The 15212-nt window shown below is 44.2% G+C and overlaps 1 protein-coding gene across 18 annotated transcripts in view; it reads left to right on the top strand.

Moving 5' to 3' along the window:
* Positions 1 to 15212, top strand: part of dtna (dystrobrevin, alpha) — a 198598-nt gene that overhangs the window by 56036 nt on the left and 127350 nt on the right. For all 18 annotated transcript variants that reach the window (XM_087986442.1, XM_087986441.1, XM_087986438.1 and 15 more), the window contains exon 4: positions 7886 to 8099. In XM_087986442.1, coding sequence (XP_087842568.1) covers positions 7886 to 8099 — 214 coding nt within the window. The remainder of the gene's footprint in view (positions 1 to 7885; positions 8100 to 15212) is intronic.

The following is a 15212-nucleotide window of genomic DNA, read 5'->3' as shown; positions in this document are numbered from 1 at the left end:
ACCTGATCAGGTCGTGGGGATTTTTTTCGCCTTCATACGTTTTAAGATATCCAGCACCTCCACCTCTGTAATATGGACATTTTTCAAAATGTCACTCCCTTGTCAGATCCATACCCCCCACCAACCCAACCTCCACTCCCGGCACCTTCCCTTGCAACCGCAGGAGGTGCAACACTTGCGCCCACACCTCCCCCCTCACTTCTCTCCAAGGCCCCAAAGGAAACTTCCATATCCGCCACAGATTCACCTGCACCTCCACCCACATTATCTACTGCATCCGCTGCAGCCGGTGTGGCCTCCTCTATATTGGGGAGACAGGCCGCCTACTTGCGGAGCGATTCAGAGAGCACCTCTGTGCCACCCGGACGAACCAACCCAATCACCCTGTAGCACAGCATTTCAACTCCCCCTCCCACTCCACCGAGGATATGCAGGTCATTGGACTCATCCACCGCCAAACCACAACAACGCGACGGTCGGAGGAGGAGCGTCTTATCTTCCGACTGGGAACCCTCCAACCACAGGGGATGAACTTGGACTTCACCAGTTTCTTCATCCCCCCTCCCCCCACCTTGTCTCAGCCGAATCCCTCCAGCCCGGCACCGCCTTCCTGACCTGCAGTTTTCTTCTTGACCTCTCCGCCTCCACCCTACTCCGACCTATCACCCTCACCTTGACCTCTTTCCACCTATCACATTTCCAACGCCCCTCCTCCAAGTCCCTCCTCCCTACCTTTTATCTTCTCCTGCTGAACACTCTCTGCTCATTCCTGAAGAAGGGCATGTGCCCGAAACGTCGAATCTTCTGTGCCCTAGATGCTGCCTGACCTGCTGTGCTGTTCCAGCAATAAAGTTTCAGCTTTGATCTCCAGCGTCTGCAGACCTCACTTTCTCCTCTCTATGCACAAAGCCATGTTGACTATCCCTAATCAGTCCTTGCCTTTCCAAATACGTGTAAATCCTGTTCCTCAGGATTCCCTCCAACAACTTGCCCACCACCAATGTCAGGCTCACAGGTTTTTGTTTTCCATTCCCTAGCTTTTCCTTGCCACCTTTCTTAAATACTGGCACCATGTTAGCCAACCTCCAGTCTTCTGGCGCCTCACCTGTGATTATTAATGATCTAAATATCTCCACAAGGGGCACAACATTGCTTAGATCCCATAGAGTTCTAGGGTGACCTGATCAGGTCGTGGGGATTTTTTCGCCTTCATACGTTTTAAGATATCCAGCACCTCCACCTCTGTAATATGGACATTTTTCAAAATGTCACCATCGATTTCTACACATATTATATCTTCCATGTCCTTCTTCACAGTGTACACTGATTCCAAAGATGTGCAGGTCAGGTGAATTATCTATGCTAAATTGTCAATAGTTGTCAGGTGCATTAGTCAGAGGGGGATGGGTTACTCTTTGGAGGGTTGGTGTGGACTAGTTGGGCCGAAGGGCCTGTTTTCACACTGTAGGGAATCTAATCTAAAAAAAATACTCTTTTAGTCTTTCCCTCATCTCTTGCAGTTCCACACATAGGCTGCCTTGCTGATTTTTGAGGGCCACTATTCTCTAGGAGAAAGTGAGGATGGCAAATGCTGGAGATCAGAGTCGTGTTGTGCTGGAAAAGCACAGCAGGTCAGGCAGCATTTGAGGATCAGGAGAATTAATGGTTCAGGCTGAAGCCCTTCATCAGGAATGAGGCTTGTGAGCCGGGGGGGGGGGGGGGGGGAGCTGAGGGATAAATGGAAGGGGAGTGGGGCAGAGGGGAAGGTAGCTGAGGATGCAATAGATAGGTGAAGTTTGGGGAGAAGGTAATAGGTCGGAGAGGAGGGTGGAACGGATCGTTGGAAAAGACAATGGACAGGTCAAGAGGGTGGTGCTGAGTTGGAGGCTTGGGACTGGAATAAGGTGGGGGGAGGAGAAATGAGGAGACTGGTGAAATCCATATTAAGCCTGTGTGATTGCAGGGTCCAAAGGCAGAAGATGAAGTATTCTTCCTCCAGGCGTCGGGTGGTTAGGGTTTGGCAGTGGAGAAGGCCCGGGACCAGCATGACCTTGTGGAGTGGGAGGGGGAATTGAAGTGTTCAGCCATGGGGCGGTGGGGTTGGTTAGTACGGGTGTCCCAGAGATGTTCTCTGAAACGATCCACTAGTTGGCGTCCTGTCTCCCTGATGTCGAGGACACCACATCGGGTGCAATGTATACAGTTGATGACATTTGTGGAAATAAAGGTGAATTTCTGTCAGATATGGAAGGATCCTTTGGGGCCTTGGACAGAGGTGAGGGAGGAGGTGTGGGCGCATGTTTTGCACTTCTTGCAGTGGCAGGGGAAGATGCTGGGAGTGGGGTGTGAACTGGTAGGGGGGGCATGGATCTGACAAGGGAATCATGGGGGGAATTGTCTCTCCAAAACGCTGATGAAGATGGGCAGGGAAATATATCCCTAGTGGTGGGGTCTGTTTGTAGGTGGCAGAAGTGGCGGAGGATGTTATGATGTATATGGAGGTTGGTGGGGTGGAAGGTGAGGACCAGGGGGTTCTGTCTTTGTTGCTTTGGGAGGGATGGGATCCAACGGTGGAGGCGCAGCAAATGGAGGAGATGCGCTGGAGGGCATCATCAACCATGTGGCAGGGGAAATTGCGGTCTTTGAAGATGGTGGCCATCTGGAACTTTCTATGATGGAATTGGTCATCCTGGGAATGGATGCAGTGGAGGAATTAGGAATAAGGGATGGCATTTTTACAGGAGGCAGGGTGGGAGGAGGTGTAGTCCAGGTAGCTGTGGGAGTTGGTGGGTATATAGTAGATGTCCGTGGTTATTCGGTCACCGGAGATGGAGATGGAGAGGTCCAGGAATAGGAGGGAAGTGTCTGAGATGGTCCAGGTGAATTTCAAGACAGGGTGAAAGATGTTAGTGAAGTTGATGAACTGTTCAACCTCCTCGTGGGAGCACGAGGTGACGCCAATACAGTCATCAATATAGCGGAGGGAAAGCTGGGAGGTGATGCTGGTGTAGCTGTGGAAGATGGACTGTTCCACATACCCAACAAACAGGCAGACACAGTTGGGCCCATGCAGATGCCCATGCCTACCCCTTTGGTTCAGAGGAAGTGGGAGGTTTGGAAGAAGTTGTTAAGGGTGAGCACCAGTTCAGCCATGCGGAGAAACTGTAGACTTTGGAAATCTTTGCTGCATATCCTGTGGAGGGGCATCGACTCATTAACAGCAACATCTGGATTTCCTGGATGTCTGAACTGCCAAGTTGTCCGTTTCAAGGAGCACTGAGGGGGAATACTGTCAGTTTCACTGTCATTACTACATCAAAATCTAGCCTAGGTTAGCAGAGGCAGTAGGGAGAACTATCTTAGAATAGAAGGTGTAAACTAGGGGTGATTGCAGAAGTTGGGTGAGCTAAATCTGTGTGGAAATTTAAAAAGATTTTGCTCTTACTGAAAGGCATTAAATGAAATTCATCACAAATACAGACTTGTGAGAATACAAGGGAAAGTACCTTGAAGTTAATTAAAGACAGATTATGACTAATACTGAGATATTCTTCACTCACAACGAGAGATTAACATATAGTACAGCTTCCAAAATTGTTCGAGGTGAATATTTTAAAAAATAATTGGATACTGAGCTATGGAAAGAAACATCTCTCCCAATGAATGAATTGTGATTGGTGAAATTACCTTCCTAAACCAATAATTATTTTGTGATCTTGTATCAATAGATAAGGTGCTAATAGAGGTTAGCAGTGGCAGGTGAATGGGATTTAGTGAGGGAATGCAAGCAGATGAATTTTGGCTAATTTGGAATGTGTATCAGATCATGTAATTTGAAGGAAATTGATGAAATTGCAGTGGTGAAGATTTAAGGATTTATGGATGGATGTCATTTATTATTTGAATTTTGAGGCTGAAGTGAATCCCAACGCTGTGCCCAACGGAGTTTTGGCAGAAACTAAACAAAATAAATTGTTACCAGTATCAAATTGGTAAAATCTCTGGTGCACATGTCATTTAATATTAAATAATATTTCATGTCAGCTAAGCAGTACAGTACTGGTCTTGGAGGCAAGTCTAACAGTAAAACGACAGGTAGAGTCAGAGTCCTAGCAAAGAGACAGACCTTTTGGCCCAAACTGGTCCATGCTGACCAAAAACGTCCATCCACACTAACTCCATTTCCTTGCACTCAGCCTTACACTTCTAAATCTTTCCTATCCATGTATTTGTCCAAATGCCTTTTAAATGTTGTTAATGTACCTGCCTTAACCACTTCTGCTGGCAGCTCATTCCATATACATACCAACGTTTGTGTAAAAGTGTTGCCCCTCAGGGTCCCCTTTATTCTTTCCCCTCTAACCTTAAACTGATGACTTCTCGACCTTGATTCCCCAACCCTGGGAAAAGGACTGAGTGCATTCACCCTATCCATGCCTCTCATGATCTTATATACTTATAGAAGAATCCCCCTCCATCTCCTACCTCTAAAGAAAAAAGTCCTAGCTTGTCCAGCCTATCCCTATAACTCAGACCATTCAGTCCTAGCAACATCCTTGTAAATTTCTTCTGCACTGCTTCCAGTTGAAGAACATCCTTCCTATAGCAAGGTGACCAAAATTGAACACGATACTCCCAAGTGTGGCCTCACCAACATCCTGTACAACCACAACATAACTTCCCAACTTCTCTACTCAGTGCCCTGACTGATGAGGGCCAGTGTGCCAGAAGACTTCCCCACTGCCTTGTCTGCCTGCGAATCCACTTTCAGAGAGCCATGCACTTGAAGTCCAAGGTCCTAATGTTCTACTACACTTGAGGCCCTACCATTCACCATGAAACTCCTATCTTAATTTGACTTCCCAAAATTCAAGACCTCACACTTCTCTACATTAAACTCCATTTACCATTTCTCGGCCCACTCCCCAGCTGATCAGGTCCTGCTGCAATTTCTGATAATATTCCTCACTGTCCATGATACTGCCTATTTTGGTGTCATCTGCAAACTTACTAATCATGCCTTGTACATCTCATCCAAATCATAAATATAGGTAACAAACAGTAATGGGCCCAGCACTGACTCCTGAGGCACTCCAGTAGTTACAGGTCTCCAGTCCGACAAGCAGTTTTCCACTATTACCCTCTGCTTCCTATCATCAAGCCAATTGTGCATCCAATTTGCCAACTGCCCCTGGATTCCATGCGATCTAACCTTCCAGAACAGCCTACTATGTGGAACCTTACCAATGGCCTTACTGAAATCCATATTGACTACATCTACCATCCAGCCCTCTTCAACCTTCCTGATCACTCCATCAATGAACTCGAACAAATTTATGAGACATGATCTCCCACGCGCAAAGCTATGCTGACTATCCCTAATCAAACCCTGTCTTTCCAAATGCATGTATATCTTATCTATCATCATCTTCCCAAGTAACTTACCGACCACTGATGTTAAGCTTATTGGCCTATAGTTCCAAGGCTTTTCTTTGCAGCTCTTCTTGAATAAAGGCACAACATTCTCTACCCTCCAGTCTCCCGGAGCTTCACCTGTGGCTAATGGTGTTGCAACTTTCTTCCCAAGCCTCTTAGATGTATCTGGTTAGGACCAGAAGATTTATCCACCTTCATACATTCTAATACGTCCAACACCTCCTCTACTGTGATATGGACTGTCCACAAGATATCACCACTAGCTTCCCCAAGTTCTCAAGTCTTCTTGTCTTTCTCCACGGTAGACACAGAGGAGAAATATTCATTGAGGACCTTGCCCATCTCCTGCAGTTTGATGCATACATATCCTTGAGTGGTCCTATTCTCTCTCTAGTTATTCTTTTTCCTTTAATTTACTTAAGGAACCTCTTTGGATTCACCCTAATCTTCTCAGCCAAGACTATCCTGGGCCTCCTTTTCGCTGTCCTGATTTCCTTCTTCAGTAAACACCTGTACCCCTTGTATACATCCAGGGATTTCCTTGATTCCAGCTGCCAGTACCTTAGCCACCCCTCCTTTTTTCTGGTCAAAGCATCAATATCTCTTGTCATCCGGAGTTCCCTATTCCTGTCAACCTTACCCTTCACCCTCGCAGGAACATATAGATCTTGAAGTCTAGCTATCTCACTTTTAAAGGCCTGCCATTTGCTGGAGGTCCCTTTGCCTACAAACTAACTACTCCAATCAACTCCTGCAAGCTCCTGTCTAATTCCATCAAAATTTGACGTGCCCCAGTTTAGAACTTATACCTGTGGACTAGTTTTGTCCCTCTCCATAACTATTTTAAAACTAATAGAATTTTGGTCAGTGGTCCCAAAGTGCTCCCCCACTGTCACCTCAGTCAGCTATCCTGCCCTATCTCACAAGAGTAGGTCGAGTTTTGCCCCATCCCAAGTAGGGCCCTATTTATACTGTTTGAGGAAACTTTCCTGAATACACTTAACAAATTCCTCCCCATTTAAACCCTTAATGCTCTGGCAGTCCCAGTCTATGTTAGGAAAATTAAAATCCCCTACTATGACAACCCTATTGCTCCAGCAAGCCTCCCCAGCTTCCCTGCATATTTGTTCCTCTAATTACCATTGACTATTTGGGAGCCTATGTACAACCCTAATAATGTCATCATCCCCTCCTTATTTCTTAAGTCCACCCACAAAGCCTCACAGGATGATCCTTCAGTTATTTCATCTCTGATTACTGCTGGGATACTCACCTTAGTCAAAAATGCAACACCCCTCCCATCTTTCCACAACCTCTGTCCAGCCTAAAGCACTTGTACTCTGGCAAATTAAACTGCCAGTCCTTCCCTCCCTTAGTCACGTTTCTGTACTGGTTATAATATCCCAGTCCCATGTACCTATCCACACCCTCAGTTCATCGGCCTTACCTGTCAGGCCTCATGCATTGAAATAAATGCAATTTAATCCAACAGGCATTCCTCACTCCCTGTCATGTTCCAGCCGAATCTGTCTGTTTAACCTACTATTTCTGATTACTGTATCTCCATTCCAGCTTCGCATTTGCTTCCCTGCTGTTGAGGACCGCACCATTCGCGCCTCCCCACACCCCACTACCCCCTCAAACCCACTCCCACCCCCACCCCACCACCACCACTGATCTAATTTAAACTGTCCTGTCTTCAGGACTTATACAAGAAGACCCAATGCCCAAAATGTCAAAAGCTGAATGTATGTAAATGATAGAAGAAGGCAAAGAATCAAAATTTTCAAGGTACCAATAACATGTAGAAGCAAGCAGTGAAGCTTTTTCACTGTGTTGGAGGAATATCCAGGTTTCAGGAGATATGACTTGTGGAGATGAGTTCAACAAAGCACAATGGAACTGTAACATATTCCCACTGTGATCATAAACAAGGAGGTAAGATGAACTATTGCAGACTATTTTGATACAGATTGCAGTGAAACTGACTGCAAGTAGTGGTACGGGAGTAAAATGTTTTGGATGCCACAAATGTTAGGGAGTGCAACAACGGATAATCTATGTAATCATTGCCACAAATAAAGCAATTGACAACTTTAATTGGGTCAGTTGTGCTTTAGACAAAGTGGAAACTGGCCATTAAAGGAAGCTACAGTGATGTGAGTTCAGAAGACAGGCAAAAAGAGCTCTGTGGACAGTCAAGAATGCAGGACGTCTGGTTCACAAATGTTCTTTAGGGAAAGAAAAGGCCATCCTTACCTGGTCTGGACGACATGTGACTCCAGACCCACAGCAATGTGGTTGACACTTAACTGCCCTCTGTGATGAGCAATAAATACTGGCCTAGCCAGTGATGCCCTCATCCCATAAATGAATAAGTATAAAATAGCACCCAGGTTCAGATGCTTTTATGAAACTTACTCATTTATTTCTTTTTTTACTTGTTTAGTGCACTTGGTAGATGTTTGGAATATTATAGAGGCATTCAGAGAAAATGGGCTAAATACAATGGATCCAAATGCTGATCTCAGTGTTGCTCGCTTGGAAGCTATCATCTCCACAATACTTTACCAGCTGAACAAACGCTTGCCAACTACCCATCAAATAAATGTTGAACAGTCTATTAGTTTATTGCTGAACTTTCTGCTTGCTGCCTATGATGGGTAAGTTATATAGCAGTTTCTCTCTGCATGTTCATTTAATTTTCAAACTTTTATTGGAGCTTCTAAACTTAATTTGAATTGTCACAGGAAAGCAAGGATCTGATCCTAACTTGTTTCTTCAACTTGTTCTAGTCTGCTGCTGTTTATTTGTGCCATTCAAAGTGAATAAAATTGAATACGACAAAATAAAAACAGAAAATAATGGGAATACTCAACAGGTCAGGTTGTATCTGTGAAGAGAGAATCAGTTAACTGGCAGATGACCTTTCATCAAAACTGGGAAAATTTATAATGTAATTGGGTTTAAGCAAGTGGAAAGAAGAAGGATGATAAAAAAGGAGTGAAAAAGGCAAAACTGGAAAGAGTAAATGACAAAAGAGTTGGTTGTGTTGAGCCAGAGTGAGTGGGAATGGAAACGTTTTCCAAAAAAAAATGACGTATGTAGAATTGGTGTGAATAGCAGAAAAATGAATAGTTGTTGTCCAAGAACAAGAACGAAATGGGGAGAAAAGCAGCATTGCAAAGAAAATAAAACCGAGGGCAGGATCTTCTAATCCCAGAAGAGGTGAGGGTAATGTTATCCAGATGAACTAAATTGGGTGAGAAGCAAAAACATCAAATTCTCAAATTCGTCCAATTAACTTCTCTGACCTTAAAAAGTGGGTTCACCTTCAGGTTGTAGAGGCATTCATTTCCATTTCATTAAAAAGTCAACTTACTAGAATTAATTATTTACTCCCAATTAACTTCTTTTAGATACCTGACTATATTTGGGCATGTACCTGGTGATCTTCACTTTTGCCTGAACTTTGGGGTATGCACTGGCTGCTTTGTCCTTATATGATATGCCTGTAAATTATAAAAACTAAAAGAACCATGGATGCTGGAAATCAGAAACAAAAACAGAAATTGCTGGAAAAAACTCAGCAGGTTTCAGAGCATCTGTGGAGAGAAATCAAAGTTAACTTTTCGAGTCCAGTAACCCTTCCTCAGAATGTGTTTAAATGGTGGCTGCATTGAGTTGTGGGATAAGGTCACCATGTTCAGTCCACGTTTATCAGGGGAAGCAGCGTGCCAGTCGATGCAGAGTAAAGTGTAAGTGGTTAAGCGTAGGACAGTCAGGAAAGGGTGCGGCACTGTCCACCCAGGGATTGGGCACTCTCTGTCCAGTAGTGGAGGAGTTAACTTTGAGAAACTTCTGTCCCATCCTGGGGCTTTTGGGGTGATGGCTGGAAAAGGAGAGTCACAGGGAGTTGGGTGACTAGGGCGTAGTTGTTACAACAGGAAGCTTGTGGCTGGAGCTGTGATTTGTGGTAGAGGTTTATGGTGGGTATGTTGACAGTCATGACTGAAGTTTGGATTTGGGAGCATAGAAATTAAAATATAACAGACGGGGAATGGTCTCATGGTGGGTCATAGAAAATGATGGTTCATGTGGCCTTAAAAATAGAAAAATCAAGAGAGGTGAAGAGAGCTACCAAAACCTGGATGATTAGGGTCTTGGCTTAAAACCAGAAGTTAACATAAATATGAATGGGATTGACAGAAACTGGTGAAGGCTCCAGATTGACACAACACTGGGATTGTAATGCAATTTGGAGGTAAAGAATGGGGAGTGGCAATAAGAGGATCAGGCATATTTGCTTTAACACTAAATATGAATGGCTCCATTCTTGAAATTTGTGTCCCAATTTTTCACAGCTTACAGAGACGTCATATCCAGCATGCAATATCAACAATGAGTATTACCCAGAATCAGATCTAAAGGTGTCAGTACAATTATCTCCAGTCATATAGAGACAATGCAGATAGCATATTACACAATATTTTTCAAATATATTGTTTCCGGAAGCCACTGGGGTCATCTGAAATTTCTCAGTCAGCTTCTGACTCATGTATAAGAGAAGTGAATGATGCTGCATTCACAGTAGTGCATGAATTTGAGAGGTTTCTCTTTGATGCAGGGAGTCAGACAGCCAACACAGTCAGGTTTGCTACTATTAGGAGATTTTCGATAGGAGCAAACTTCTATTAAATGCACCCACATTGCTCTCGGAATGCCTTAGCAACAGTGAGCTCTGTTTGTTCATTGGAAAGGGTTCTATTCTCTTAATGTCCAGATACAGAGAGAGACCAAAACAGCCAACGATCACAATATCCATGGAACTTTGTCAGCTGTTTTCACCTAGAGCATTCACAGATTAAAGAATTATTTAAATCACCCTCACCATTACAGGGGTGGCTGCTGGGAGACAAGGGCTATCTTATGGACCTATCTGAGAAAACCGACTAGGAATTCTCAAAACATGCAGAGGAGAGCTATAGTAGCACACATTTCACCAAAAGGGCCATAGCTGAGCAGATGATTGGACTTCTTGTCTGCTCAATATCAGATTGTAATACTGAATCAACTCACTGAAATTTGTACCAGAAAATACATCCTGCATCATTGTCATGTGCTATATTCTCCGGAGTCTTGACAAAGAGAGGGTATCTTGGGAGAGAAAGAGCTGCAGAACTCCCCACTGAGGAAGATGATGGTTGAGACATGGGCCAGGAGCTTACTCAGTGATGGGATAAAGCTTAGAGAATGGCTTGATGAGAGCTATGAAAGCCTTCATGCAAACTGATTCCAGGCTGATTGAGCTACTGATGCATCTTTGATTCAGTGTTTGGCTTTATTTGAAAGCAACTGGCTGGAGGCTGCACCTTCCTCTTAAGAACACAGATCATTCAATGAAAACCATTTCATTTTGCATTGTTTCAAATAATGATTTGCTTTATTTTCAATGTGTTGATACTGAGATCACTTAGAACGATCAAACTGCGTGGTCAAATCTAACGTTTTGTACTAATTGCAACTATACCTGCACAAAACTGTATTCTTCTCTAACCACAGGTATTTGAAGGGAAACATGATTATGGGCTTTGCCTCCAGCAAAGAGGAGCCAACTTTGGAACATGCTTCCCAGTTTTCAAATCTTGGCTGGCATGAGAGTTAGCTTATTGCTTTACAATTCCTAAGATTCCTTGACTGTACTGTAAGCGTCCTCAGCGATGGTGCTTCCTTTGCAATTGCATTATCTCCTCAGAGATAATGAAGTCCTTTATATCTCAGTGGTGCATTGCCTACCTCTTATTCTGACCATGCCATACATGCCTATGGAGTCCAAGCAGGTGAAATTAGTTTATTTCCTGCATTCCATACAGCCATCCCATATTTCTCCATGACTCAGATTTTCTCTGCGATAACTATTCTGTTATGATTCCATGCCCAACCTACTCACTCTGACCGCTGTTTCACAAGGTTACTATCTCTGACATAAGCCCCCTGATCTTTAACTGCAGTCACTGAATGTGAGGTCTGTGCTTTCTTGGATTGTAAGAACAATATTTGGTACATATTTGGTTAATGATGATTTGGAGATGCCAGTGTGGGACTGGGGTGTACAAAGTTAAAAATCACACAACACCAGGTTATAGTCCAACAGGTTTAATTGGAAACACACTATCTTTCGGAGCAATGCTCCTTCATCAGGTGATTGCGTTCACCTAATCACCTGATGAAGGAGCGTCACTCCGAAAGCTAGTGTGTTTCCAATTAAATCTGTTGGACTATAACCTGGTGTTGTGTGATTTTTAACTTGATTAATGATGTGAGACAGTGAAACATGTGCTAATGGGAGACCAGTGCCACATTCTTCTGGTAGCAGGTGCTGAACTCATAGATTCATAGAATTAATAGAATCCCTACAGTGTGGAAACAGGCCATTTTGGCCCAACAAGTTCACACTGACCTCCAAAGAGTAAACCACCCAGACCCATTCCCATTACTCTATTACTGTACATTTACCCCTGAATAATGCACCTAACCCACACATCCTTGAACATTATGTCCAATTCACCTAGTTTGCACATCTTTGGATTGTGGGAGGAACCCAAGCAGACATGGGTAAAATGTTCAAATTCCACACCCACAGTTGCCCAAGGCTGGAATCGAACCCAGATGCCTGGTGCTGTGAGGCAGCAGTGGCATCCACTGAGCCACCATGCTGCACGTAAAGGTTCACAGGGAGCTTTAGAACTCTCAATCTCCTCTGTCCCAGCAGTCTCACCTCTCTGACCCAGAGCTCCTACTCTCTGAGCCATTCGTGCTGACTTAGCATTTGCGCCTCAGATAACAATATCAGCACTTAGTGGGATGTTTGAATTAAATTGAATTAGCTTTATTGTCACATGTACTCAAATGGTTACAGTGAACTTACAGCGCCATCTTGGGTACAAAGGTACCTCGGTACAATCCTTAGTTACAGAATAGGGAAATGAAGAAAAAAGCAACATTACAGCTATAAACCGTATAACCATAGGTCCCAAAAATGAAGTTAAAAAGTCTCTCTCCAAGGGCTCTCCGCAGCACAACGGCAAAGGGCGCCTCCATGTGGTCTGACTGCTGGCTGCTGCAACGCTTTGCACCGGACTGCTGGTCACTAGTGTCTCAACTTTGGAGGTTGGGGCCGGGTGTCCGAGGCCAAGAGATGGAAGGGAAAGAGGGACAAAGGAAAAAAAAACGGAAGGAGCAGACGAATTCTGGCTGCAGCGTCCTATTTTACCTTAATGGAAGTACCAGTTGGGTGATGAGACTGTAGCAGGCATTACAACAGTATAAATTAATGTATGTTCTTAGAAGTATTGTTTAAATACATTTAATGAGGGTACCTGCACCATCTATGTTCCCTAAAAATGACATCTTCTTAGTCTACCATTATGTCTGGGTTCTATGCCAACATTCACAGCTGAGGTAGAGGCAGCAAGAGACTGTTTCACCCTGGTGACAGATGACTTTAGTGGATGTTGTCATCTTGTCGCTTTAGGCCAAAGGACCTTAGCCTACTTAGAGTCTCCTGTGCGATTGCATCCTTCTTAGTATGACCTGATGTGGGTAGTAGGGTCCCTGGGAGAGGGGAGACTGAGAGTTGGGAGTCCTCTGGAGTGTCCTGTGATAAAGCTTACAGATTGCATGTTATCTTTCCATCTCACCTGTAGGATGCTCTTGGCACCACCCTCCCCACCCCCTGGTGTTGAAGTGGCACCTTGAGTGAGGATTGAGGTGTCATGTCCTCCTCTTGCTAGGCAATTGGTGATGTGCATGACTAATGATTGTGATTTCCAGTGCATATCCAGTAGCCACAATGTGTTCTGCTGGACCTGGACCTTTAAAGTGGCTCCCACTTTTCCAAGGTGGCAGCCAAGTGTGACAAGAATTAACTGACTTGGACAGCCTTCTCCAGCCTTTGTTTTTGCCTACTGATGTAGTCTGGCATTGTGGCCAGCTGTTCCCCTGACTGTTACTACATATGCAATGTATCACTTGGATGTGTACCTAATGTGGAGGGCACTTCACAGATACCTGGTCCTACAAGTGTCATAACTCAGGCAGTGATCCCTCTTCCAGCTGTGGATCTGTGTCAGTGATGCGCTCACCAGATGTGACTTTGAGCCTACAGAGCTTCTTGCCCTGGTGTGGGTGAAGACCATACCAATGCCTTCTTTGAGGTTTTACAGACATCCTTCTCAGAAATGGTGCTGTTAATGCCAGGAGAGATTGTGATATCTTGTGCTTCTTTGTCTTCTGGTGTTCGCTTGTACCGGTAGTGGAGAAGAGAAAGAATTAGTTGCTGAACGTGAATAGTCCCTTGTGTAACTAAATGTCTGACATTGCTTACATATCTGAGAACAGCAGCAGTCTTCCTCACAGTCTTCCTCTGACCTTTCTGATCCCCCGGGGTCTAGATTAGAGTGGTGCTGGAAAAGCACAGAAGTTCAGGCAGCATCCGAGGAGCAGTAAAATCGACGTTTTGGGCAAAAGCCCTTCATCAGGAATACAGGCTCCTCTCTGCCTGTATTCCTGATGAAGGGCTTTTGTCCGAAACGTCGATTTTACTGCTCCTCGGATGCTGTCTGAACTGCTGTACTTTTCCAGCACCACTCTAATGTAGACTCTGGTTTCCAGCATCTGCGGTCATTGTTTTTACCTTTCTGATCCTCCATCTGTGCAGGCAGGTCTTTTTTCTACCAGCGCTGTAGCCCACACCTTGGAAAAGGTGAGGATTCAAAAGTCCGTCACCCTCCAGCAGCCTGGGCTTGCTCCTTCATGATGATGATTTTGATCAGAATGGATGCATGACCACTTCACGAGCGTACGTAACCTTGCTGGGTCCTGACCCAGTAAGTGATTAACTGTAGCATGAAGGTATAATGGGATGACTGTCAGCTAGTTAGTGCATACATTCATATATTTCAAAAGATCACAAGAGATTATCCTGTCTGATGTCCGTCCATCATCATTTGTATGTTAGATTGATAGGTGCCTGTATGAATGTCACTTTACAGTGAGTAGATGGTGCCACTTATCCTTACTGACTGCAAGAGATCATTCATCCTCTACCTGCGCTGAGGGTAACCATGCTTGCAGTGAATGAAGACTCATTTGGATAGCCTTTATAGATGTGGTACTCAGATCTTTGGTCAAGTTGCTAAATGCCTCACATACATGAGTAATGAGCTGAAAACGGTGTAATTGTATGTTGAAACCATGTCCTTGTCCTGATTGAAAGTGGCACTGCATCATACTTATACTCTGCCCACAGTTGGAACAGAAATTGTGATGTTAAGTTATTGAACTCTATTTGGAGTCTGGAAGTCTGTAAACTTCTTAATTCAATTAGCAGGTGCAGTTACTTAAGCTTAAGTTAAGCTTCATTAGTTCTTTGCAGGTGATTGAGGGCAGAGAAAATGGCATGTTAGCAAGGTGGAGAATTAAAATGACACATAGCTAGAAGTTTAGAGTCCTCTTTGAAGACAACCCATCATCATTTTCTCAAGAGCTGTCGGGATAGATAATGAATGTTTGTCCAGCCAGCAATGCCCACCTTCTGTGAATGAGTACATAAAAGAAAATATGGCAGAACCAGTGGTAGAGAAGATTGCTTCAGCAGAAGAGGTGAAGTTAAAATAGGGAAATGAGTATATGTAAGGTAGCTGTGGAAAGAAGTGGAGATGAAAGCAGAGTTGCAAATTACACAACACCAGGTTAAAGTCCAATGGGTTTATTTG

Source organism: Chiloscyllium plagiosum, unplaced genomic scaffold, assembly GCF_037043375.1.
Source record: "Chiloscyllium plagiosum isolate Xiang-an unplaced genomic scaffold, Cpla_swu_hap1 HiC_scaffold_4, whole genome shotgun sequence".
In the NCBI taxonomy this organism is placed as follows: domain Eukaryota; kingdom Metazoa; phylum Chordata; class Chondrichthyes; order Orectolobiformes; family Hemiscylliidae; genus Chiloscyllium; species Chiloscyllium plagiosum.
Note: the sequence above shows the minus strand (reverse complement) of the source record. Positions and strands in the feature narration are given on the sequence as shown.